The following is a 24,830-nucleotide window of genomic DNA, read 5'->3' as shown; positions in this document are numbered from 1 at the left end:
TGGTTTAAGGCTCATTCATTTGGTATGAATCTATTGTCTAACCAAGATTTCCTCCACATTACACATGAAGCACTGGCACTAATAAACATATTTGTTTAATTCTGAGAGTATTTTGTCAGAATTTCCACATTTCATAACATTCTTCTCTTTCCTTTCTCTGTACTCCAGGGTATAACCTTCAGTAGCAGAACAAACCAGGCCAGTCAGCAAGTTGCCAAGTCCTGCAGACTATTTGTCAAGGAGAACAGCTGGACCCATTTCTAATCAACATCTCCAACACAATACCCTTGGATTGCTGCAAGAGACCAGACCAGAATTTGAAACTTTCCAAAGACTTCCAATAGACATTGAATGCAAATGGATACTTAGGTTGCCTTTGAGACCAAGGGGAAGAATACAGGTGTCACGTTCACCCAAGAAGTATACATTTAAACGTCTGTACATAGAATGGATGATGATTATTGAAACAGCCCAAACCTCTTTCACAGTGCAAGGGATATAGCTTGAGAGGCAAGCAGGCAGTCCCAGAACCAAGGAATGGATGACTACAAATATCATGACAACTATGAGGGCTATGCCCCCAGTGATGGCTATTATCGTGGTAATGAATCCAATCCAGAAGAAGATGCACAGAGTGATGTTACAGAAGGCCATGATGAGGAGGATGAGATCTATGAGGGCGAGTACCAGGGCATCCCTCACCCAGATGACATCAAGGCCAAGCAGACCAAGTTGGCGCCCTCCAGGGTGGATGGACTTCGGGGCCAGGCAGACCTGATGGCCGAGAGGATGGAAGAGGAAGAGCAGCTGGCCCACCAGTACGAGACCATCATTGATGAGTGTGGCCACGGACGCTTCCAGTGGACCCTCTTTTTTGTTTTGGGTTTGGCCCTGATGGCTGATGGCGTGGAAGTGTTTGTGGTGAGTTTTGCCCTGCCCAGTGCAGAGAAGGACATGTGTCTGTCTAGTTCCAAGAAAGGAATGCTTGGTAAGTAGAAATTTTCAAAGGTCATTCTCTTTGTGGCATTAAAATCTGAAGGGGAAAGAGCAGTAAAATTTGTATAGCACCCGTCACTGTTAGGTATCTTAAATCTATCATAGTGTCCTTGCAACACTATCATTTTACATCCATTTTGTCATTAAGGTATTTTTGTCTCAGAGAAATTAATAGGCACAGGTTTACAAAGCTAGTAAGTATTGGAGCTTGGGTGCCTACCCAGATCTGTCTGAGTCCCAAGCTCTTAGTTTTTCTTTCCAAGTCTTTTTTTTTTAAATTGAAGTATAGTTGATGTACAATATTGTATGTTACGGGTGTACAACATAGTGATTCACAATTTTTAAAGGTTATATTCTTTTTTCCAAGTCTTGTTGCCTCCTTGAGAGTCTGATTTCTCTCTTTTTCATGTTAAACCACCTTCCATATCCAAATGACAAATTCATTTTGTGTGTGGCAGGCCAGAGGTCTCTTCCACTCAGTCCTTCTCTCTATGTCTTTCCAGAACCTGATAGCATCCGCTCCTGGTTTCTCTTGTATATAAGTGTTAGTGGGCTGAATGACTGTGTGCCTTGGCGATGAATACTGGGCTGAGCCACCCACAGAGCCCCTTCAAGCTGTTGGGGAATCACACTGTGAAGCACAGATGGATTCCATGGGATTGAGGACCAGCTTTGCAAATCATTGATGAGACTAACACCATCAGAGCCAAACATCAGATATCAGGGCTTGCGGCACAGAGGATTCTGTGAAGTTAGAGAGAGGATGGGCATAAATTGTGTGGCATAGAAGAGATTCATCAAAATGTAGACAAAATAGTCTTGGTCATTAAATGTCCTGCAAAGAATATTCATTCTCTAAATTCAGAGTCCATGCAATTGATTGTTTAGCAAATATACAGTTACAGAGAACTTACTGTGAGTCAGGTTCTTACTCAAGACGGAGACATAGTTATGACCCACAAGAACTCAAAATCCATCTAGCAACTTAGTTCATTCACTCAAAAGATATTTCTTACTTGTGTACCATGTTTTAGTCTTTGTGCTCAGGCCCTGGGGAGAAAATATTGAACAAGGTAGATGTACTCCTTGACTCTCAAAGAACTTACATAAAGTAGGACAAACAGGCATTAACGAACATAGAGAATTATTTGATTATGGTAGGGATACCTGCTATGAAACACTTTGTGCCATTCTGGTCCCAATGCCTGCTTTAGAGCAGGGATTGACAAATATTTTCTCTAAAGCTCCAGATGGCCTCTGTCACCGCTACTCAACTTTGCCTCTAGCACAAAAGCAGCCATAGACAATTTGTAAACTAATGGGCACAACTGGTTCCAATAAAACTTTATTTACAAGAAAAGGCAGTAGGCTGAATTTAGCTTATGGGCTACAGTTTGTTGGCCCCTGATTTTGAGCCACAATAAATAAGATTGGGGTATAATATAAAGAAAATATCTGCATAAAGAATTGTCCCTGGGGGCTCTTAAAAATGTTTTTACAGGCTCACAGATATAGAGAACAGACTTGTGGTTGCCAAGGAAGGGGAGTAGGGGAGGGAAGGAATGGGAGTTTGGGATTAGCAGAGGCAAACTATTTCATATAGGATGGATAAACAGCAAGATCCTACTGTACAGCACAGGGAACAATATTCAATATCCTGTGACAAACCATAATGGAAAAGAATATATATATAACTGAGTCACTTTCCTGTACAGAAGAAATTAACACAACACTACAAATCAACTATACTTCAATAAAATTTAAAAAAAAGAAAAAAAATACGGGCCAATATCCCTAATGAATATAAACGCCCCCCCAAAAAATCAGCCTTAAAGAAGTAAATCCTGACACATGCTAAAACATGGATGAAACTTGAATTATGATAAGTGAAATATACTACTCACAAACACACACATAAATGGTTTTATCCATTCCTGCTTAATTAAAGAGACATTTAAAATGATGGGAACTCTGTCAGATATGGCCATCAGGAAACCAGAAGAGACCAAGTATATGCAAACAAAAGAAATGACTCAATAAGCAAGACGTCACCCAGAGTTTTTAAACACCAACAAAATTTTATTTTTTTTAAATTATTTTTATTATTTTTTTATCAACAAAATTCTGCTGTGTTTCTCTAAGTTTCAATAGATTTTTTTGAAAAGGGCAAAACCCAAAACAAAACAAACCCCAACCTCCTGATCAAACCAAACCATCCCTAGTTGATCTAAATATTTCCAGGACCATTATTTTGTTTTGTGATATTCTCAACTGAAATCTTGGGTCCCTATTAGTCCAAATCGGTATGTCAGTAATGCTTTCACACCCTCTTGTTCTCTCTGCCACACTGGTGCCCAGTAACCTCATTAACAGCATGGTTACAGCTCCTGCTGGCTCCCAGGGCAAATGCTAGGAGTTGAGGGAACATGGTCCCAATCTGGAGAGCCCACATTTGTGCAATTTTACTTTCAGTGTTTTTCATGAAGATGCTATGACTCAGCCCAAGAGGGGCAGGCAGACCCCTGAGCAGAAATGAACTCCCGATGCACTTGTGGGGCCCCCTTTATGGATCCAGGGAGGTGGGTGATTGGAGGGTCTCGTGAGGCCGGCTTTTCCATGTGCTGTCTCAGGTCAGCTTCATAGTCACCATGGTGCTTATAGGATTTTTATCCCGTTTGTACACATTAGGAGACAGGCTCAGAGAGCTGTATTTAATGTCACATAGTAATTGCTGGAGCTGGGGTTTCAACCCAGATCTTTCTGATTTCAGGGTCTGTGTTCATTCTGCTATACCATACCGCCTTTCTTTCACACATGGTCTTTAGGAAGGAGGTCATGCCATGGGGCAGACTTCTTTCCAGTCATCAAGCGTCCCATAGATTACTTGAGCACCATGGATTGCTTCCAACAGAGACATAGCATGGTGTGGGGAATAGTGGTGTGGACACTGGTGTCTGGCTACTAGGATTTGGCAACTGGCTGTATCATTTATCTTCCAGTGACCTTGGGCAAGTCATCACTTCTTTAATTATCAGTTTTCCAATATATGGAATAGGGTAATGATGCATCTGTTGTGAAGATTCAGTGAGATAAAGCTGGTAAAGCAATCAGCGCTCCATGCCCCTAAACTACAGTTTGCTCTTGTTACTTTGTATTATGACAGTCTCCCTTCAGCATTTACAGTGAATTATAGTTGCAGTGAGACAATGGAGCAGCCTGGACCCTGCAGCCAGGTGGCCTGGGTATGAGCCCTTGCTCTGCCAATTCTTAGGAGGGTGACTTTGGGAATTACTTAGCTTCTCTGTACCTTGGTTTCCTTCTCTGCAAAATGGAGATACTAATGGTATCTTGCCTCATAGGGTTTTTGAGGACTAAATGGATTTAATGCATTTAACTTGCCTGAAACAGTGCCTGCCCATAATAGGTACTCATTTTAGTTATTATTGTTGAGGTTGTTATTATTACTAAGTTGATTGCTTGATAATGATGACTCATCCAAATTCTGGACTAGATTTTCTCAGGTGACATTGCATATTTCTTTAACCCAAAGTTATTTATAATAGGCTTTTAAGGTCAAGCTTCCCTGTCTTGGCTGGTGAAAAGGCCTTTTCTGTTCAAGTGCTAACCCAGTTCTTTCTTTCCCCTTCCTAGCTGTTTTGTTTTTTTTTTTAAGACAGTATTTTTTTGAGCAGTTTTAGGTTCACAGACAAATTGAGAGGAAGGTACAGAGATTTTCTTTATGCCCCTTCCCCACACACATACATCATCTCTTCCTATTATCAACATCCTCTAGCAGATGTACATTGTTACAGTTGATGAACCTACATTGACACATCATAATCACCCAAAGTCCATAGTTTATTTTTACTTTAGGGTTCAATCTTGGTGTTACACATTCAATGGGCCAGACAAATGTGTAATGACATATAGCCATCATTACAGTATCATACAGAGAATTTTCACTGCCCTAAAATTCTTTGTGCTCTGCCTGTTCATCTCTCCCCCCTTCCCCAACCCCTGGAAACAACTGATTTTTTTTTTTTAACTGTCTCCATAAGATTTTGTCTTTTCCAGAATTTCATATAATTGGACTCATATAGTATGTAGCCTTTTCAAATTGCTTTCTTTTGCTTAGTAATGTGCATTTAAGTTTCCTCCATGTCTTTTCATGGATTAATAGCTCATGTCTTTTTAGAGTTGAATAATATTCCATTGTCTGGATGTACCACAGATTATTTGTCCCATCACCTACTGAAGGACATCTTGGTTGCTTCCAAGTTTTGACAACTATGAATAAAACTGCTATAAATGGCCACGCGCAGGTTTTTTTATGGACATAGTTTTCAGTTCCTTTGGGAAAGTATCAAAGAGTGTGATTGCTGGATTGCATGGTAAGAAAAAGTTTGGTTTTGTAAGAAACTGCCAAAGTCTCCTAAAGTGGCTGCACCATTTTGCATTCCCACCAGCAGTGTATGAGAGTTCCTGTTGCTCCATATCCTCGCCAGTGTTTGGTGTCTTCAGTGTTCTGGATTTGGTCATTCTGATAGGTGTGAAGTGATATCCCGTCGTTTTAATTTGCATTACTCTGATGACATATGGTGTGGAGCATCTTTCCATTTATTTATTTGCCATCTGTATACCTTCTTTGGTGAAGTGTTTATCAAGGTCTTTGACCCATTTTTCAAGAAGGTTTTTTGTTTTCTTATTGTTGAGTTTTAGAGTTCTTTGTAGGTTTTGGATAACAGCCCTTTATCAGATGTGTCTTTTGCAAACATTTTATACCAGTCTGTGACCTGTCTTCTCATTCTCTTAACTCTCTTTTATTTTAAAAAGAAACTGGGGGAGTTCCTTGGTAGTTTGGTTAAGACTTGGTGCTTTCACTGCCGTGGCCTGGTTTCAATCCCTTGTGGGGGAACTGAGATCCCTCAAGACCTGCAGCTCAGCAAAAAAAAAAAAAAAAAAAAAAAGGAAACAAAGTGATATGCCTCTGGACTTGACTCCTAGTTGATGTTCCAGGTAAAGAATTCAGAAGGAGAACTCTTCCTACCCCCAAATTCGGGCCTCAAATTATAGACTATTTTGTTATTTTCTCCCTGGAAATGGATGAACCATTCAGAAAATAAAAGAAGCATCCCCAGGCCAGTCAACAAAAATATCTGGGTGCCGCTGTGCCACTTTGCTGAGGTTTTAGAAAGATGAAAGTTTGCTTCCTTGAAGGGTTGTGTTTTAGTGAGTCACTTGTCTAGAACTGTCTCAGTTGGGGAAGAAAAAGTCCTGTGAAAATGTTGCTAGCAGTGAAGGGTCAGCCCTGCTTCTTATAAAGTGGTTGGTCCCCTTTAAGACAAAAAGAATGCATTCATTTGTTAATTAGACTCTTTATTCTTATTTTTAAAAGAATTGCTGGACATTTCCTCATGCCTGTATTCCCTGTATGGCAATGCAAGACAGGCAGGTCCCAGCACTCAGTGTGTTTTATTCTGATGGTGAAAATATAGTTCATACAAGAAATATAAAATACCAAACAGCACTATGCAATGCAATATTCAGTGTTATCCCTTTTATTCAAATATGAAGAAAACAGAGACAGTGTAAGGGATAGAACTTGAGGTTGGCAGGTTGTAGAGTTAAGTGGCTTGTTTTTATATCTGCTCTGCTGTTTAGTGGTTGTGTGACCTTGTGCTGATCTGAATTCTTCATCTCAAAGTCTTCCATGATTTTAGGTGGTTGGTGAATGAATCTATCAATATATTTCTTTTTAATCCCCTTCAGGTATCAATATTATTTATGTATTTTCTAGCTATATGTAGAAAAAATCATTTAAAATGACTTAAAAGATAGGAAGTTTAAGACTGTCTGGCATGACATTTGCTTTTTCAAGTGACATCAAATTGTTGGCATCTCTAATCATTGTTTCCTTATAGCTAGGATACCACTTAGTATTGATGACACATGGAACAAACCAACAGCATCCTTCTCTGCCTGCATTTGGTAAATTGCCACCAAAGTTTTCTTGTAATTGTAAAAATACCCCTTAGGCTGCAACTGTGGGTGATTCCTACCTTCATGCTGATCAAAAGAAAGAGAGCCTCATTTTTAGGTAAGAGTTCCACTTTTGCCTTCAGAATTTTGATTTCCTGGAAGGGTCTAGTTGCTCGGTGGGTATTTTATTGGCTGTTAGTTTTCTTGCTATCTGCAGTGGGAAGGCTCAGGGAGTCCTACACTTCAGATAGTGATTTAGAACGTATCAGGGGACCCCTAGGACTTGGTGTCATTATGAGCTAAGGGAGGACATGGAGCAATGTCAGATGGAGTGGATTCATTAGAATAAATTGCGTGTTGAATTTCCATAGCAGCTCGGAGATGGATGTATTACTCTGCTGTCATGAAAGATTATCCTTTGTTTTGTATGCAAGTTCGAAGTGAACATCAGGGCAGAGCACTTGATTTATGAGCCACTTTTTCTTTAGCCCTGAATTCAGAGTGTCAGTTCCTGAAAGGAGGGACCACCTGTACCCCAGAGCCTGGCACAAAATATGTGCTCAATAAATACTTACTTAGCCTCATGGAAACAAACACTCATGATGGTGAAATCCACCACTAGGAATTTTCATATAATCTTTTTGTGTTTGATTATATCAGTTGTCCTTATTTATATTTTTTAGATCATGGGATTCTTCAGAATAGAATGAAAGAAAGCCAAGGCCTTCCTTAATAGAGTCTACACTGATTGCCATATTTAGGAGCATGGACTTGATTCCACAGGCGATGCAAGAGCTATTAAATGGGGAGCTATTAAATGGCTTTGAGGAAGGGAGTGACAAGGTGGTTTAGGATGATGACTCTGCTCCCATGATTTTGGTACTGGGAGTGGTTCTAGAGGAACAGAATCTTAAGGATGAGTTTACTGAATTGGTTCTGGAGCTTCTGGAATCAGTTCTGTAATCTGGTTAGATTTAAAGACACTATTTACTCTATTTCCCATAGTAAAGAGAGCACTTCCTGTTCACAGCATGATGTGGCAATAGGGATACACAAAATATCATCATTGGATACTCCTATTCAAATACTTACAAGAGGCAAGGATCTAGGTGAGCATTTTTGTCAAACTAACTGCTGTCAAAGTAACGAGTATGAGATTGGCTGGTTGCTCCTAATATCATTGACAAAGTGGGAAAAGAAATGAATGAACTGAGGACTCGAATTCCCAGCACAAGCACTGCACAAATGACCCAAAATCTTCTATGTCTGCCCTGAAGGACACCTTTATCTCCTGAGATTGCTGACAACCAAACCCAGATTCTCATCCTCTGACTGGCTGAATTACAGTGCAGGTTGAACTCCCAGCCTCACAGCATGTCCACTGTTAAAGTAAAGGCATTGATAGGGAAGAAATAGGATCCTGGAAGTTGGCATGGGGATGTGTGGGAAGACCCTGATGCATCTGGGGACATTGAACTCCTAAATTTTGATCAGTCTTCTTTGCCAGTAGAAGCAGCCCCTCCACTCGTCTTGAGGGGATTAACCCTGTGTTGATGAGGAAGCTGTAATGGCCTCCCCTTAAGGCACCTACCTTGCAAGACATTGTTGATTCTCCTCAGGACCCCCACTCCTCTTTTCTTCTGGACTTATAACTAAACTCAAGTCCCTGCAGGTCCCTAAAAGTGAGGGTCAAAATGTGACCCATGAGGAGTTCTGCTACACTGCAAAAGAACTACTTGGTTTTTCTAATTTACACAGAAGTTCAGGGAATATGTGTGGGAATGGATATTAGGGGTGTGGGGTAATGGTGGAAGGAACATAAATTTGGATTGGGCCACATTAATTGATATGGACCCGATAAACAGAGATTTCTGCATTTAATGTTGAAGCCTTGGGGAGTTAGAAAGGGCTCTACTAGTTTGGTTGGTTGGTTGGCTAAAACATGGACCAAAAGTTGGCCCACAGTAAATGAACTTGAATGCCAGACCTGCCTTGGTTTAATGTAAAGGAAGAGATTCAAAGGCTTAGGGAGATTGGAATGTTAGGGTGAATTTGTCATTTAAAACCTACTCACCCGCCTTGGGAGGGTCCATAGGACACACCTTTCACCATGATTATGAGAAATAAATTTGTAAGGGGACCCCCAGCATCCTTGAAGAGCTCTGTGATCACTCTTAAATGTAAGCCAGACCTCGCAGTGGGGACTTCAGTCACTGAAGTGAGAAACCTAAATGCAGAGTAATTGGACCCTGGGTGGCAGGGGCCAAGTGACAGTGCTTAACCACCAAAGTCAAGGTGGGCGTGAGTACTGTAATGGACAGCAGAGTCAAAGCAGTACCTGACTCTAAGAGACTGCGGTATTCCCAGAAGTGAAATACATAGGAAGTCTACTAAATTTTTATTTGATCTGAATGAGCAGAAAAATTCCAGGTCAAGTGAACGAAAGTCTAACCTGTCTCATAAAAACAGTCAATGCCCCTCAATTGATTCCCGGATTTGAGCCAGTTTATAGACCCAAAATCCGTGAGCAAAGGGGAGGCTGGGTCCCCTTGAGGAAGGATCCCAGGCCGCTGCCAAAAATTTATACTGGTTCATCTTTCTTCCAGTCTTCCCCAAGGGACCTTTGGCTTTTTACCAGCATGCCTGTACATTGGAGAAAAGGAAATAATCAGACCTTTTGAGGATTACCAGACACTGGATCTGGACTGGCACTAATTCCAGGAGATTCAAAACATCACTGTGTTCTATAAGTCAGATTAGGGACTAATGGAGGTCAGGTGATGAATGGAGTTTTGGCTCAGGCCCATCTCACAGAGGGCCTGGTAGGTCCCCAAATCCACCCTGTGGTTATTTCCCCAGTTCTGGAGTGCTTACCTGGAGTAGACATATTTAGCAACTGGCAAAATCCCCACATTGATGAAGAATGGATTGTCAGGGAGAGAGACTAAGGTAGGAGATATGACAGATTTACTGGAGTAGTCCAAGGGAGAAATATGCAATTCCTGGACTAGTACATAGAGGAAACAATAGAAGCTGTTTGAGTGTTTTGAAAAATTGAGATTTTTTATATACAGCTTCAAAATATTTCTGCTATAAGCACCATTTTTTTCTTATTTAATATATGCAAGAAAGAAAACTGATGACTTATGCAAAGAAGACAACCCTTCCTAATTTCAAGAGATTGACATTTTTACACAGCTGGTTGTGTTTATTGTAATAAGATCAGTGAATTCATAGTCAGAGGGTTGACTATGACAAAGCTGATGAGTAAATTCAATTTTCTGTAACAAACATAAAGGAAGAAAAACAATTTCCTATAGAACCAACCAACCCACCAGCTAACCAACCAACCAGAAAACCAGCATCGTAATTTCAAGATTAAAAGTTATTTCACAATTAACCATTGGGGTTAAGAAAAATCTCGCAAGGAGACCTTCTTGAAACAAAACCCTCAGTTTTATGATGCGGGCTACATGTTAAGTACGGATTTAGCTTTGAGTGAGGCACTTTTCCCACTTGTCTACAGCTGTTTTGTTTTTTTGTGCCTTTCAACTTAGTCCTATATCAAAGGATAGAGCCTACCTCAGTCTGAAAACATTTGTGTCAAAAACTAACTATTAACCACTTGTTCAAACTTATGGATCCTGGATTTTTACTCTTATTTTCATCAAGATAGAATCTAAGCTATTTGGAGCTCCATGTGTGTAGGTTTTAGTTTTACATGGACTAAATAGCATTGTCTGGAAAAAGAGGGGGATGGAGGAGGAGGAAGGGGAGGGGGAGGGGAGGGGGAGAGGAGTACTTAGCTCTCAGGTCTGTTGGGAGAATTGAATGAGATCACCGTTCTAACTATCCAGCTCAGGGTCTGCACACAGTATGTCCTCAGTTAATACTCACTCTGCTCTTCTGATCCATCTGATCCATCTGTTGGATCTTCTGATCCAACAACCTGATGATGTTCAGCTTCTAACTTGTTTGAACTTTCATTGTAGCAAAGATGTCTCTACATTCTGTCTACACTGCTTGCAGAACGTCTTTGGCCATGAGACCTTCAAAGACTTGAAGGTTTTTTGTTTTTGTTGTTGTTTTTCTCCATAGTTCTAAGCACACTCCTTGAGACCTAAATAAAAGATGTTTGGTAACTAATGATTTATTAATTTGGGGAATAAAAATGTGCTAGTTACTTATTTATATGGATTCCCCTATATTTGTCCCCACCATGGAAAACTTTAGTGAATTAGAAAAAGCTCATAGGGCTGTAAATCCACATATTTGAAAATATAATCTTCAGACTATGGAGAATACAGCAGGAATGAATGGGAGAAATCCTTAAGTAAACTGTTATATTTACTGGGAATGGAGGGGAAGTTGCAGGGTTGGGCATGTCTCCAGATATTGCAAAATATCCCCTGGAAGGACAAAATCACCTCCAGTTGAGAACCACTGCTCCAGGTGAGGGGTTCTCCCCTCTATCTGCCCATTTGAGTCACCTGAGGAGCTGTTAAAAAAAAAAAAAACAGGCCCTGGGACTTCCCTGATGGTCCAGTGGTTAAGACTCCTTACTCCCAATGCAGGGGGCCCGGGTTCAATCCCTGGTCAGGGAACTAGAGCCGAATGCTGCAACTAAAGATCCCGCATGCTGCAATGAAGATCCTGCACGAGGAAACAAAGATCCCACATGCCACAACTAAGACCCAGCTCAGCCAAATAAATAAATAAATAAATAAATAAATATTTAAAACAAAACAAAACAAAAACAGGCTTTGCTGTAGAATAATGCTGTCAGAGACTCTATGATTGAGGTATGGTATAGGCAGTTTTTCACAGCCGCCTGGTGATTCTGTTGTGCAGCCAGACTAGAAAACTAGGTAGTTTACACAGAGACTCAGGGTCATTAGGAGCTACTGAGTTGTCAGGGTTTTTTTATTGTGCTACCTAGGAATTCTCTCCAGACAGCTTCCTTCTTGAGTTTGTGGTGATGGATGGGATATTTGCATACACCTTGACCAGTGTAAAGAAAATGGGGTTGTACCCAAAAATCTTGTTTACATTTGCCAACAAGATTATCAATGGATTTTGATATCCAAGAGATTATCAGTGATTTTCAGAGATACTCACATTTGACCTTTAAATGAAACTGTGAGGTGGTCAGAGTGGTAATCCCAAGTTTACAGGATGAAGGAAATGCTGCTCGAAGACTGTAAGTGATGCATATGGTTCCTAAGGTAGTTTTCTTGTCCTGCATTGTCACTCATTGCCACTCGTGTTCACTGTGGGTTACTTTATAGTAATGAGGTTGGAAGGTTTATTTTTTCATGTACGGATTTCTTCATAAAAAGCAAAGAACTAATGCTTAAGGGTCCATTATTTCCCAGGACTGGTACAACCTCTGTTACCTTTCTTTTAAGTTAAAAGCAAATTATAATAGTTATATTACTACCACCACCAAAAATTAGTTTGATAAACTCTTTTATACTAAGCATTTTATATATGACATTTCTGATCCTTATAACAACCTGCAAGGGAAGCATTATTTTCACTGTTTTACAAATGAGAAAACTTAGTCTCTAAGAGGTTAATGTAACTTGTCAAAACTAGTTAGTGATGGCTCTAGGAGTTGAAGCCAGTTATGTCTGCCTGCAAAGTCTACTGCTTCTCCTTTACCTTGCCGTCCCATCTATGGAAGATGTCTTTAGGTGACCGTTGCATACGTAACCTTGAGTAACCTTTACGCAAAATGCATGACTCTGATACCATACAGTTGCCAAGTAGGCACTGGGCCTCCATCAGAGTGCTAGAGTCAGTTATAGCTTATCTCTGTAGGTGAGAGCATGATGTAGTCCACATCCCAGCCAGTTGGACCAGAAAGGCCAGGTGCCGATTTCACCAGGGACTTGCAGTGATCTGAGGCATAGATTGTGAGCCCAGAATAGGCTGTCATATTGCTGAAGAGCGACACTGCCATCTGCCCATGAAAAGGGTCCCAAGGAATGCTCCATCACCTTTTTAGACCAGAGCAGCAGAGGCACAAAGGACTTCCCCACCCTCCTTCTGCCAGGAACCACATCAGACAATGGAACACTCTTGTCCAATGTGGAGTTCATGACTATACAGCTATCATGGCCCTTTGCAGGCCCGCAGGTATAAAATCTCTCTGTATTTATAACTCTTATGCAGCACAAGCCCAGATGAGTTGGTTTTTTCTTCGGAAAGGATTGGTTTCGTTTCCAGAGAAGTCTCAGATATTAGCAGGGCAGGGAGGAGGGAAGGGAGAGTCAGATAGATGGTCTTGGAAATGTAATAGCCTTTGACATGCCCCCTGGGGTCCACTGAACAGATCGAATGTGAACACCCTTTTCTGCATTCGGACGGGCCCAGGCTGCTCAAATGTGCAGAGTCAGCATCATCTGTTTCAACACCGGAGATTTTGCTGACTCGGAGGCATATATCAGCCTCCACTGGGGATGTGCAGCAAATAGCCTAAAGAAGTCGCATTCTTTCCTTGGCCTCTCTGCCTCACCTCTCCTTGGGTCCTAGAAAGGAAAGTCTTATCCTTCGAAGGAGATGTGACAACAGATTATAAGGCGTAAGCCATTACTTACAACATTATAGAATCATCTAATATTAGAAGTGAAAGGGATAAAGGAGAACTCCTAACATGCCTTTCATTTCTTACTGGAGGAAACTGAGCCCCAAGGAGGAAGCGAGTTCTTCAAGGTCACAAGCTCTGAGAGCAGGACCTGGACCCCCGACAACTGGCACAGAGGTCTTTCCTCTACACAGAGTTGTCTTGCCTTTTGCTCTTAAGGAATGACTATGTAAATCAATCAGATGATCTTTCATCTGTATGTTTTCTTTTTTAGGAGGCGATATGTGTCTAGGATGTATTCAACTGCCGGTAACAATGACTTTGAATCGTGAAGATGTTTATTCTTTACTTATCAAGAATTCTTAAAGTAGATGGTTCCAGGGTTGGGTCAATGGCTTACTGATGTCAGGACATTAGGCAAGGACATTCTTCTGGCCTTTCCGTCATGGTCGTAAGCTGACCACCATAGCTCTATGCTCTACATCCTCCCATGATGGCTTTCCAAACAGGAAGTGAGAGCGATGGTGGCAAGAAAGTGCCTCTTCTGCAATGTTCTCTCTTTTATTGCACAAAAACATTGCCTAGTAGCCTTTGACAGACATCCCTGTATGTCTTATTGCTCTCCCTGAATTAAGAGTTGGATTCAGAGGACCATCTTAAATTAACTATGCTTCATCCCCTAGGGTTGTGTGTGTGTGTGTGTGTGTGTGTGTGTGTGTATTTCTCTGAACACATTTTAATATTAACAAAACCACGCTTCCTTTAACAAGGAAGAAGAGGGAAAAAGTTCTGTTGGGAATGTGACCAACAGAGTCTACCATATGTGTAAACACTTTAAAGGTGGGCAGTCTGACTTAATATTTTGGCTCTATCACTAACTACCTCTACCATCATAGACAAATCACTTAGCCTCCCTGAACTTTGGTTTCATTATCTATAAGATTAAGATATTATTAGTACCTACCTCACAGAACTATTGTGAGGAGTAATAAGATAGTGTACATCAAGGGCTCATCAAAGTGCCCAATAAGGACCCAATAGATATGATCTTGCTTTGTATATATATATATATATATATATATATATTTTATCTTATTGAATAACTCTTTAAGGAATCAATTATTTATTGAGTGGCTCATTGATGAATGACATACAAGTGCTTCCCTCATGGAGCTAACATTTTAAGGGAAACAGAAAATAAATGAGATGATCCCCCCCACACCTTCCTAAACTCCATTCTTCCATTGGCAAGAGCAGGGGGTGATCCAGAACTCAGGGTGCTCTAGGTACGTCCTTCAATACTTCTTTTCCCCCTAATACTACCAACCGTGCTACCAAAATTGGTTTTGAGACCTTCGGGAGCATGATTACACCCTTTGTCACTGTATGTGTTGGTCACCATGAGAGGTCCACGTCTCCCAGGATGTTCATTATCACCCAGACTTTCATCCCCCTATGGCACTGTGCATCCTTTTTTTCCCCTATCTCATCTCCCACCTCTTCCCTTAATGTCATTTGCCTTTTTGCTACAACTGAAATGTATTCTCCTCTGAGGATGTTACTTAGCCCTGCAGTCTTAGTGGCTTTTGCTTTTTTTGTCATTTGCCTTTTTGCTACAACTGAAATGTATTCTCCTCTGAGGATGTTACTTAGCCCTGCAGTCTTAGTGGGTGGCTGTTTCCTTTTTCATATTCCACACCCCTGTACCATTGCTCCTCCTGGCCCCCCCATGACATTTCCAGACCATTCTCCCTTCCTCCTCCTTAAAACATTCCTCATTTGCATCTCCTGTCCTCAGAGGGTATCACGTAGCATGCATCCTTGTTGCAGTCATCTACTGGCCCCCTGTGTCATGCCTCCTCATTCCTTGAGGAATTTAGTGCCAGGTTTACTGTCACTATTTCCATTATAATTCTTGGTGATTTCAGTAAGCGCTTTCTAATATCCTAGTTTCTTTCCTTAAAGTCTTCTGCAATGATATCCCCCCTCCTAATCACCTACTGTCCTGGTCTTACCCTAGGTCTTATTGTTATTGATTACTCCAACCCCTCCACAATCCCAATGTCAAGTACCCCTTCTTCTGTCTTTCTAGCTCACTCTATCCAGTCCTCCAGCTCCCACAGTTGTACAACCTCATGAGACCTACAGCCTTTTGGTCTGTCACTTACCACGCTCTTGTCCTCATCCCATTCTTCACTGAACTTAAATTCCGTGAGCCAGAATCATAACCGCCATCAACTTCCTTGTGCCTCTCTTTTTTGTTGTGTCCCTCAGCTCTGGTTACACCTCACTCATCATCACTCTGTCCCTGTACCCTGTAGCTGAACACGGCTGGTGAGATACACACAATGTCGTCCCCTGGTCTCACTTTAAATTTATTGTCAATAACCTCAAGGGCGCCCTTGTGCTGCCAGCCATCATCCTTCATTTCCCTGAATTATTCACTTTCCCACTCTCCTTGATGACAATTTCGTGCCTCATCCTCTGTTTTCCAGTTCCCAGCGCCTCCTCCCCATCTTTACCCTCAGCATAATGAACTCAGTTCCTCTTTCACTGAGAAAACAGAAGCAACCAGAAAAGAACTCCCACAGTGCCTACCTCCACACTTATGTTCCTAACTGCCCCTGGGCTTACATCTTATTCCTGTTGCTGTGGAGGAGCTGTGAGGCTCACCTGTCTACTCTCAGGCTAGATTCTCATCCACTCTCACTTCCCCAGGGTACCACTTTCATAATTCTCACCTTCCTCTCCCTCATCTATTTTTCTGTCTATTTCAAGTCATTCCCATCAGCACACAAACATGATACAGTTTCTCTAATCCTGACTTCACACACATCTCTTCTGTTTTCAGTAAAACTCACTAAATCCAAGTCCTCACTTCCCATTTTTGCTCGACTTTGAGCAGAATTTAGTCCCCAACACTTCAGAAAACTGTTCTTGTCTAGATCACTAGTGAGCCCAACTTGGTCAATCGAGTGGTCCAATCTCAGTCCTCCACATTCTGGACCTGTCAGCAGCAACTGTAAGAGTTCAGCCCTCTCGCCTCCTTGAAACACTTTCTTTATTGGATGTCTAGGCTACCCCTGCCTCCAGTTTCCCTGTTGTTCCACTGGCCACTCCTTCTCATTCTCCATTGCTGGTTTCTCTTCATCTTCCTGACCCTTAAACATTGGAACATTTCAGTACTCAGCCGAGGAAACTCCTCTCTATTGCCACTCACTTCTTTGGAGAGCTGATGCAATCTGTGCTTTATATACCATCTATTCTCTTGACTCTACCTTTAAAATACAACCAGAATCCAGCCACTTCTTACCATTTCCACTGCCACCAATCACTCCACTCCAAGCTGTCAATGTCACTCACTTGGGATATAATGGCCTTCTAACTAGGCTTTGTGATTCCACCTGTCAGAGGGAGAGACCACTGTGGATGGTGTGGACGGGTAGTCATGGAAGCTTTGGAAGGAGCCAGCCATGCAAAGATCTGAACAAAGAGCATGCCAGATAGGGAAACAAGCAATGTGAAGACAGACAGGAAAGAGCATAGAACATCACTATCCAGGGGTTATTCAATACCTGATACAAAGGTAAAGAGAAAGTTAAGAGTAATTGTCATAGGAATAAAAAAATTAAGAGATCTGACCCACGAGATACATTTTATTTCAACAAAAGTGTGAATACTCACTTTCCTAACATACTAATATTAAAACCTCTGCCGATCTCTGTCACATAGGGTTTGCAAACAATGGATGAAAATAATTGTTTGGTTAGTAGAGTGTTTTAAAAAGCAAGGAATTTTATTTAGAAATCAGATTTCAGGCTCTTTTTGAAACTCTAGGAATAGAGTGTATATTCGATAACACAACAACTGGCTGAAGTTAAGTATGGCTGCTCCCTTTAGATGGGCCCCTATTCCCCCATTCCTACCATTCCCCATTAAGTATGCCTGCTCAAGTTCACTCATTTGCATTTACTGCTTGGCCCGTGTAGGCATCTGATTTTGAAATCCTTGGGCTAAGAGGTGAAAAGATTTCATCAGTTTGGATATTTGAGAGGACTCACAAGACTCCTCTGAGTATGGTCACATAGGCTCTTATTTAAAGGGAGAAAGAGAGAAAGAGAGTGTAGGCAAGAACTGGACATTCAAAAGACATCCAGGCACAGTCCCCAAGGTCCTTCTTATTCTCATATGGGCTTGTCTCCAGATAAAACCACCAAGATCTGTGCAAGAAATCTTCACTTTAGGAGACCTCAAGGCAGAAGTTCCCAGAGGGATTTTCTTGTCCCTCTGATTGTGTGGTAGAGCCAGGTTGACTAACCAGTTATGATACTGAAAGCCATGAGTAAACAGATTGGCTCTAGGGATCACCAGGGGAGTTTCAGACTTCAAACAGCACATCACAAATCTCATTGCCCTTATCTTAGCCATGAGTCAGAGCCAGATGTCTAGGTGTCCCAGGGAGAAAGACAGATCTTTTCCAGTCTGGCTTTAAATCAACTCTATGCTAATATAGAAGATAATGTTCTTTGAAGACAAGGTAGCCTGTTCAGAGTCATTGTACCAAAAGACATCCAAGTTTTGTAAGGTCGTGAGTTTGACCTCTGCCAATAACCAGCCTCATCACCTTCTGATCCCTGTGTGATGCTCAGTCCTGCTGTCCCCATCCAACCATTCCTTTACCACCCCCAACCATCTGCTTATTCTAAGATAGCAAAGCTTGGCCCCCACCCTCTTTCTAGTCATCAGCTTGCCAGAGTTCTTGCTGTGGCCTTTCTCTGGCCCCTGCCCTGCTCTACCACTTCACTTGTTTCCACCTATTTATTTCTGTTATATTGTGAGTGTTTTTGAAAGCAGAGGACTGGGCTGGACTTATTTAATCTCTATGCCCCTTTCCCACACTCGCTGATACATAGAGAATGGGGCTGAGCAAATTTCCTTGTAAAGGTTTTGGTTTCCATTTTTTATTTTATGTCAACTACTCCTGTCTCAGCTATTAACTCTGAGCCATACTCTGCAATTAATTAGCACTACTGTGATTCTCCTGGACTGGTCCTAGATGTCATTAGATACATGGTTCCATCCTCTAGAAATGACCACAATGGCAGTCTCAACTTGGGCTTTAGTGGAATGGTTGAGGGATTGCCGAGGCTCACTGGGTAATGGTCATATCTGAGATGCCCACGGTGTCCAGGAGAGCTATCAGAGATGTCACACCTCTACTGGTTTTAGTCCAGGTGACACCTCTTCTTACCTGCACTGAGAGGTACCAAAAGGCAATCTCTGCTTTTCTAAGATGGCTCTAGTGTGGTGGTATGTGGACAAGGCAATTTCAGGGTTCTCACAACATCCTCAAGGAATATTTCTTAGTGCCTCTTCTTATCAAGAAGAGGCACTAAGAAATATTCCTTGAGGATGTTGTGAGAACAATATCCTGAGAGGAGATTAAGGGACATGCCAGATACCCCTTTGCCCCAGGGCTAGCCCAGGGCAGAAACCTCACTAGTGTCCTGAAAGTTTTCTGTTACAGTTGCTTCCACAATGACAGTAGGCCTATCTTCTACTCACCAAAGACATGGCTAGAGATCTGGGATCTGGGTATACTTACAGGCTCACTGCTTGGCTCAGAATATTGCCTTGTGGCTTGAGCTTGGTTATGCATCACCTGGGTTGATAAAGTCTCTGGGCTGCCTTGCAGGGTCTTTAATTTCCTTTAAGTATTGCTGGAGAAAGAACCTCTTCCTGGTTTAAGACCCTATCCTTACACTATGTTGCTGAAGCAAGTGGCTCTGTCTCTCAGATTTCCCAATCCCTCTGCAGACCCCTACCTCTGGATCTATTGGCCACATGCCGAACCTAGACCTTCCAGGAGGGATGATTCTGCTCTTCCATAGCGTTGTGGCTTCTCTCGAGCTGAAGGACCAAGCATGAGTGAATGTATTGCATCCTCAGGCAGAGTGACAAATACCTCCAACCCTGGCGTCCTTGAATAGTATTAGTGCACCTTTTCTCATGAGCTACTCCATAATTTGGGGCATTGATGAATCACCCACTGTAAACCTGGATTTCTTCTATCAGATATTAGAACAATTTACTCAGCTATTTCAATAATTGTGGTCAGAGAGGAAAGCTCCTAACCTCATCTATTAAATGAAAACATTAATACTTCCCTCACAGGGTTGGAATGACAAATTGAAATTATTCTGTATATCACCTAGCATAGTATCTAGCACATGGTAGGGTCTTAAAAGATGCTAATTCCTTTGTCCCTTCCTTTCTCTTCTCCACACTTGTTTCCAAATATCTTATGTGACCTTTTGGAGAGTTCCAACTTTCAGTAGACTGGGAAAGTTAACCTACTTCCAAAGATTCATTCACTTGAGTTTATCGGACACATAAAGTACTAGAAGTGTCCAATACAGTGATTGCCACGTTGGTTTCCACTAGACAAACTGTTAAAACCAAACCTTTTCTGTGCTAAACACTTTAGACCCAAAAGAAAGTATTTACTTATCCCAGAAGTTTCCTAGCATCCAGATGTTATATAAACAAAGCACTTGGCCAAACTACCCAAGGCATCTGATTTCATAGGGGTATGCAGATAGATACCCTGATGTTCTTCCATGACTTAGTACCAAAGTGAGACTTCTCCCAGGGGTTCACTTATGTGTTCAACCTTTATGACGTTTACCACGTGATAAAGTGGTAAACTTTATAGATCTGTGACTCCCAGACCCTAGTCCAAGAGAACATTACCCTTCAAGAAAGTATATTTGGATGAATAATAAAGAAGTGGAATAGAAATGGTTCCATCTGGAGATGCTGATTTTTATTCTTGCAAGGCATATGCATGCAGTCAAATAAATACTGGAGTGGCTGCAGAAAAAGGGAGCTCAGAAGTTTCCTAGGATATTAATGCATTTAATTTCTATGTATTCAAGTGAAAAAAATGTGAGAAATGCTTTCTTTGTCCTTGGTTAATTGATAAATAAAGAAGATTATCCTGCAGGAGCCTCTTCTTTCCCATCACATATAAGCCAGCACATTCTGATTGTTTATCTCCTCAACGTGCTGCCCCTGGTGCTGCAGGTATATTCTGTCTGTGTGAAGAGCATCTCTAGAGATGGCAAGGGGTTTGTGTTACATACCAGCTCTCTGGAAGGAAATTCAGTGCTGCGTCTCAAGAAGCCCTTTGACCTCATGATTTCATTTCTAGGAATCAATTCTGAGCAAATAACTAGCAACGCAGACAAGGACATATGCACAAAGATGTTCTTTGCTGAGTTACTTATCAAGTGGAAAAAATAGGTTATGGAACTTCCAAGACAGAATGGTCTCCACCATGTAATTGTATGTGTACAAATACAAATACAAAGAATTAAGTACGCTAATAACAGCTGTCTTTGAGTGGTGGTATGATAGTTTTGACTTTACCTTTTATACATTTTTAATGTATTTTTCAGAGTTTTCTACAGTGGGTGTGAATTATTTTAATATTATTTTGTTTCTTTCTTTCTTTCTTTTTTTTTTTGCGGTACGCGGGCCTCTCACTGCTGTGGCCTCTCCCGTTGCGGAGCACAGGCTCCAGACGCGCAGGCTCAGCGGCCATGGCTCACGGGCCCAGCCGCTCCACAGCATGTGGGATCTTCCCGGACTGGGGCACGAACCCGTGTCCCCTGCATCGGCAGGCGGACTTTCAACCACCGCGCCACCAGGGAAGCCCTACTTTGTTTATTTCTTGAAAAAATATTAATGGAGTGCTTACAAGGTGTCATTCTCTGTGCTGGGTGCTAGAGACACAGTGGGAACTCCACTCGGACAGAACTGACAGGTCCCCTCCTCCCCCTCCTCTGGGACATGGCAGTCAAAGGCATCTGACAAACGTTGAGCCAATAAATACATAACAGCAAATAGACATATGTTATATGAAGGAATGGTAGCATGGTGCCGAAAGGCCAGCAGAGATGACAGAATTTCATTTGGAACAGGACAGGAGTCAGCAAACTATGGTCTACAGGTCTGTGGCCTACAGTAAGTCCCCCACATACGTACGTTCAAGTTCGAACGTGTGTGAAGTTGCAGCTTGCCCTCCGTCTCCTGTTGCTGATGATCCTTCAGCTCTACCATCTCCCACCTCCTCCCCCTCCTCCAGTCAGCAACTCTTCTTGCCAGTTCACTCGATGCCAGCCCCTGGATGCCAACTGTTGTACTGTACTACTGTACTTTTCAAGGTACTGTACTATAAGATTAAAAATGTTTTCTTTATTTTTGTGTTTGTTTTTTATGAATTATTTGTGTGAAAAGTATTACTATAAACCTATTACAGTACAGTACTTTATAGCTGATTGTGTTAGCTGGGTACCTAGGCTAACTTAGTTGGACTTATGAACAAATTGGACTTACAAACACGCTTTTGGAATGGAACTTGTTTGTATGGAGGGGACTTACCGTATTTTTGTTTTACATTTTTAAAGGATTATAAAGAAAAAAAGAAGAAGAATATGTCATAGAGACCACAAGACTTCTGCAGGGTAAATTATTTGCAAGTAAAATATTTATTCTCTGGCCCTTTACAGAAAAAGTTTGTTGAGTCCTAGTTTGGGACATCAGGGGTGCCTCTCTCAGGAGATGACATTTAATCTGGGAACTTAAGAAACAGAAGAGTTAGGGGGAAAAAGTACCCCCCCCCCAAAGTCTTGTTAGAAGAAACTTGAAAAAATTTTAGTCCAAAAAAGCTTTTTGTTGGAAGTTGGCTTCCTTTTCAGGTAAGGATAGAGGGAGGTACATTTAAAGGGAATACTCCTATAAATAAGTTTCTTATGCTTGTCTTGATCCCCTTTTCTCAAATTCTAATATATGGTTGATTTGATTTTAAAATACCACCAACTTATTGTCATTTTTCCAATCCTGTGGCTTTCTCAGGTACCAGCCCATTCTAAGCTGCATTGCTCATAACAGCAGTAGCAACTTTGATTAGTTATGTATTTACTTTCGAGCCAGGCATCCTGCTACGTACTTTCAACCCAATGTCCTACATAATCCTAACAACTCTGCAAGATGATCACTAGTATCTGAATTTTACAAAGAAGGAGCAATGATCAGAGAAGCTGAGTGGGGAGCCCATGGTCACGCTGCTGGTAACCCATGGAGCCAGGACTATGACCATGACCAGCTCAAGTCTTGTGTCTCAAGACTGGGCTCTTCCTTTTATGGGCACCTATCAGTGTGGGTTCCTCCCTCTTTTCCATTTTATTTGCGGTGTTACCACCAGTTGAAAGCCCTTCTCACCCCACCACATCCCCCTCCTTTCACCTCCATGCCCCCTGCTCTGCAAGTAGCAGAGTGCTTTTGCTACCAAACTTCACTGTCCAAGGCAAAAGAGGAACTAGATAGAACAAGAAGAGCTTTTCAAAATGCCGTCATAGGGGGTCAGAATATGTGGCCTCCATATGTGCCACTTTGATATAAGGATTATTTTGAGCTGAAGACAGTTGAGAAAGAGCAGCCTTAAAAAAAAAAAAAAAGCTCTCTGCCCTACCCAACATTTGCCTAAAAGCAGGCTTAGACTCTAAATCATGGTTTTTAATTACCTCAAAAACCTCGGTGTTATTAGGGGGGACATTGCCTCAAGAGGCCACTGAGCTTGTTGAATAGCATTGAAGGAGGGTAGACTTCCTAGCTTTCTAACTAGCCCCTTATCAGCTTCATGCTAAAGTAATTTTTGATGACTCCAGTGCACTCTAATTTTCCAAATTTATAGTCTTAAGTTCTGCTGTGAAAGACAGATTTTGAACGAGTTTAATAGCACAGCCATTTCAGAGGCATTGTTAATTATCTATTTCTCTTCTCCTTGGATAGGCTCATCTTTCTTCCACTCTTCCTTTTCATGGCGTCCCAAAACAGTACAGGGGAGGAAAAACTTTTTCCCTCTATCCTCCTAGGTTTGGTGGCTGGGGACCCTGTGAATTAAACTGACAAATGATAGATGAACAAGAGAAAAACAAACAGACTTTATTGCCATGCACAGTGCATATACTTGTGAGTAACTCTAGGGATGGTTAGAATCTGGGCTTAGATAGCATCTTCACAAAGAACAATACATTTGTAGAGAAGTGACAAGACAAACAAATAGGGTTTTAGGCTTCCTAGAGTGGCAAACTGGGGGAAGGCAAATCAATCTGTGGGGCAAACTAATATAGAGTTGCTTTAGTGAGGTTTGTTATGTAGATTCCTCTTTGTGCTGCTTCTATGTTGATAAGAGTCTCTGGTGATTTAGAGTCTAAGCCTGCTTTTAGGCAAATGTGAGGGAGGGCAGAGCTTTATTTGGGAGTCTGCTCTTTCTCAACTGTCTTCAGCTCAAAATAATCCTTATATCAAAGTGGCACATTTGGAGGCCACATATTCTGATCCCCCTACGACAGCATTTTGAGAAGCCCTTCTTGTTCTTGCTAGTTCTTCCTTTGCCTTGGACAGTGAGGTTTGGTAGCAAAAGCACCTGGCCTGGAGCTAGGAGACCAGAGTGTAGTGCCAGCAGACCCCAGGCCAGCAGAGAGCTTCTGAGAGGGTTTCTGACCTTCTCTGGTATTCAGTCTCCTCATCCAGTACAGCTAAGGGATTGAACTCAGTGTCTAATCTCTAAGATTCATCCATTTGCTTATGTGTCTGGATCAGTCAGGGTGTAGTCAGGAGACAGAAATCATGGCAATTATTGAAACAGAATTTAATGTAAAAAATTATTAACTGGGTAAGTGAAATGTTTGTCAAAAGTATACTGAGGTAGTGAAGGCAAGGAGCAACTGCCACCCTTAGGACCTGGGGGAATAAGTTGGAATTATGATAACTTAGACGCTCAGGGAAAGGGGGCCCTATGGAGCTAGCTCAGATCTCTAGAGAGAGGGCCCTGGCTGGTGCTGCTCTGGAAGGGGAGGGGAGGAGAGGCGGGATGTGTCTGGTTCTGCTTTTTGCATTCAGCTGCTGCTGCTGTGGAAGGGAATTGCTGCGGCCAGAGAGAAAAAGTGTTGCACAGGTGAAAGGACAGGAGCGAAAAGCAGAGGTCCCCTCCTTGAAGCCTCCCTCTAGTGCCCCCTACTGGCAGGGCCTAGCAGGGAGCAGCCTGCAAAGTACTTGTATTAGTTTGTGGACAAAGTAGGGGCTAGAAGGATGGCTTTGGAGCTGAGAGATAACAGCTCAATAACTGGCACAATGTTCACTGCTGAGATTGCAAACTGGTGGCCCAGAAGCCACTTAGGGCCGCATCTGATCCATAAAC

At 41.9% G+C, this 24,830-nt stretch overlaps 1 protein-coding gene across 3 annotated transcripts in view; it reads left to right on the top strand.

The window, feature by feature from the left end:
• Positions 1–522: 522 nt before the first annotated feature.
• The window catches only part of SV2B (synaptic vesicle glycoprotein 2B), a gene marked incomplete at both ends in the record, with an annotated part of 76,191 nt that continues 51,883 nt past the window's right edge, over positions 523–24,830 (top strand). For 2 of the 3 annotated variants that reach the window (XM_081227866.1, XM_081227865.1), the window contains one exon: positions 538–988. In XM_081227866.1, coding sequence (XP_081083992.1) covers positions 538–988 — 451 coding nt within the window. Of the gene's footprint in view, positions 989–24,830 lie in introns of all 3 variants that reach the window. The other variant, XM_081227864.1, reaches the window with a different exon arrangement.

Source organism: Mesoplodon bidens, assembly GCF_964165515.1.
Source record: "Mesoplodon bidens genome assembly, chromosome: 3".
NCBI lineage: Eukaryota > Metazoa > Chordata > Mammalia > Artiodactyla > Ziphiidae > Mesoplodon > Mesoplodon bidens.
This window is presented reverse-complemented; position numbering and strand designations above follow the sequence as displayed.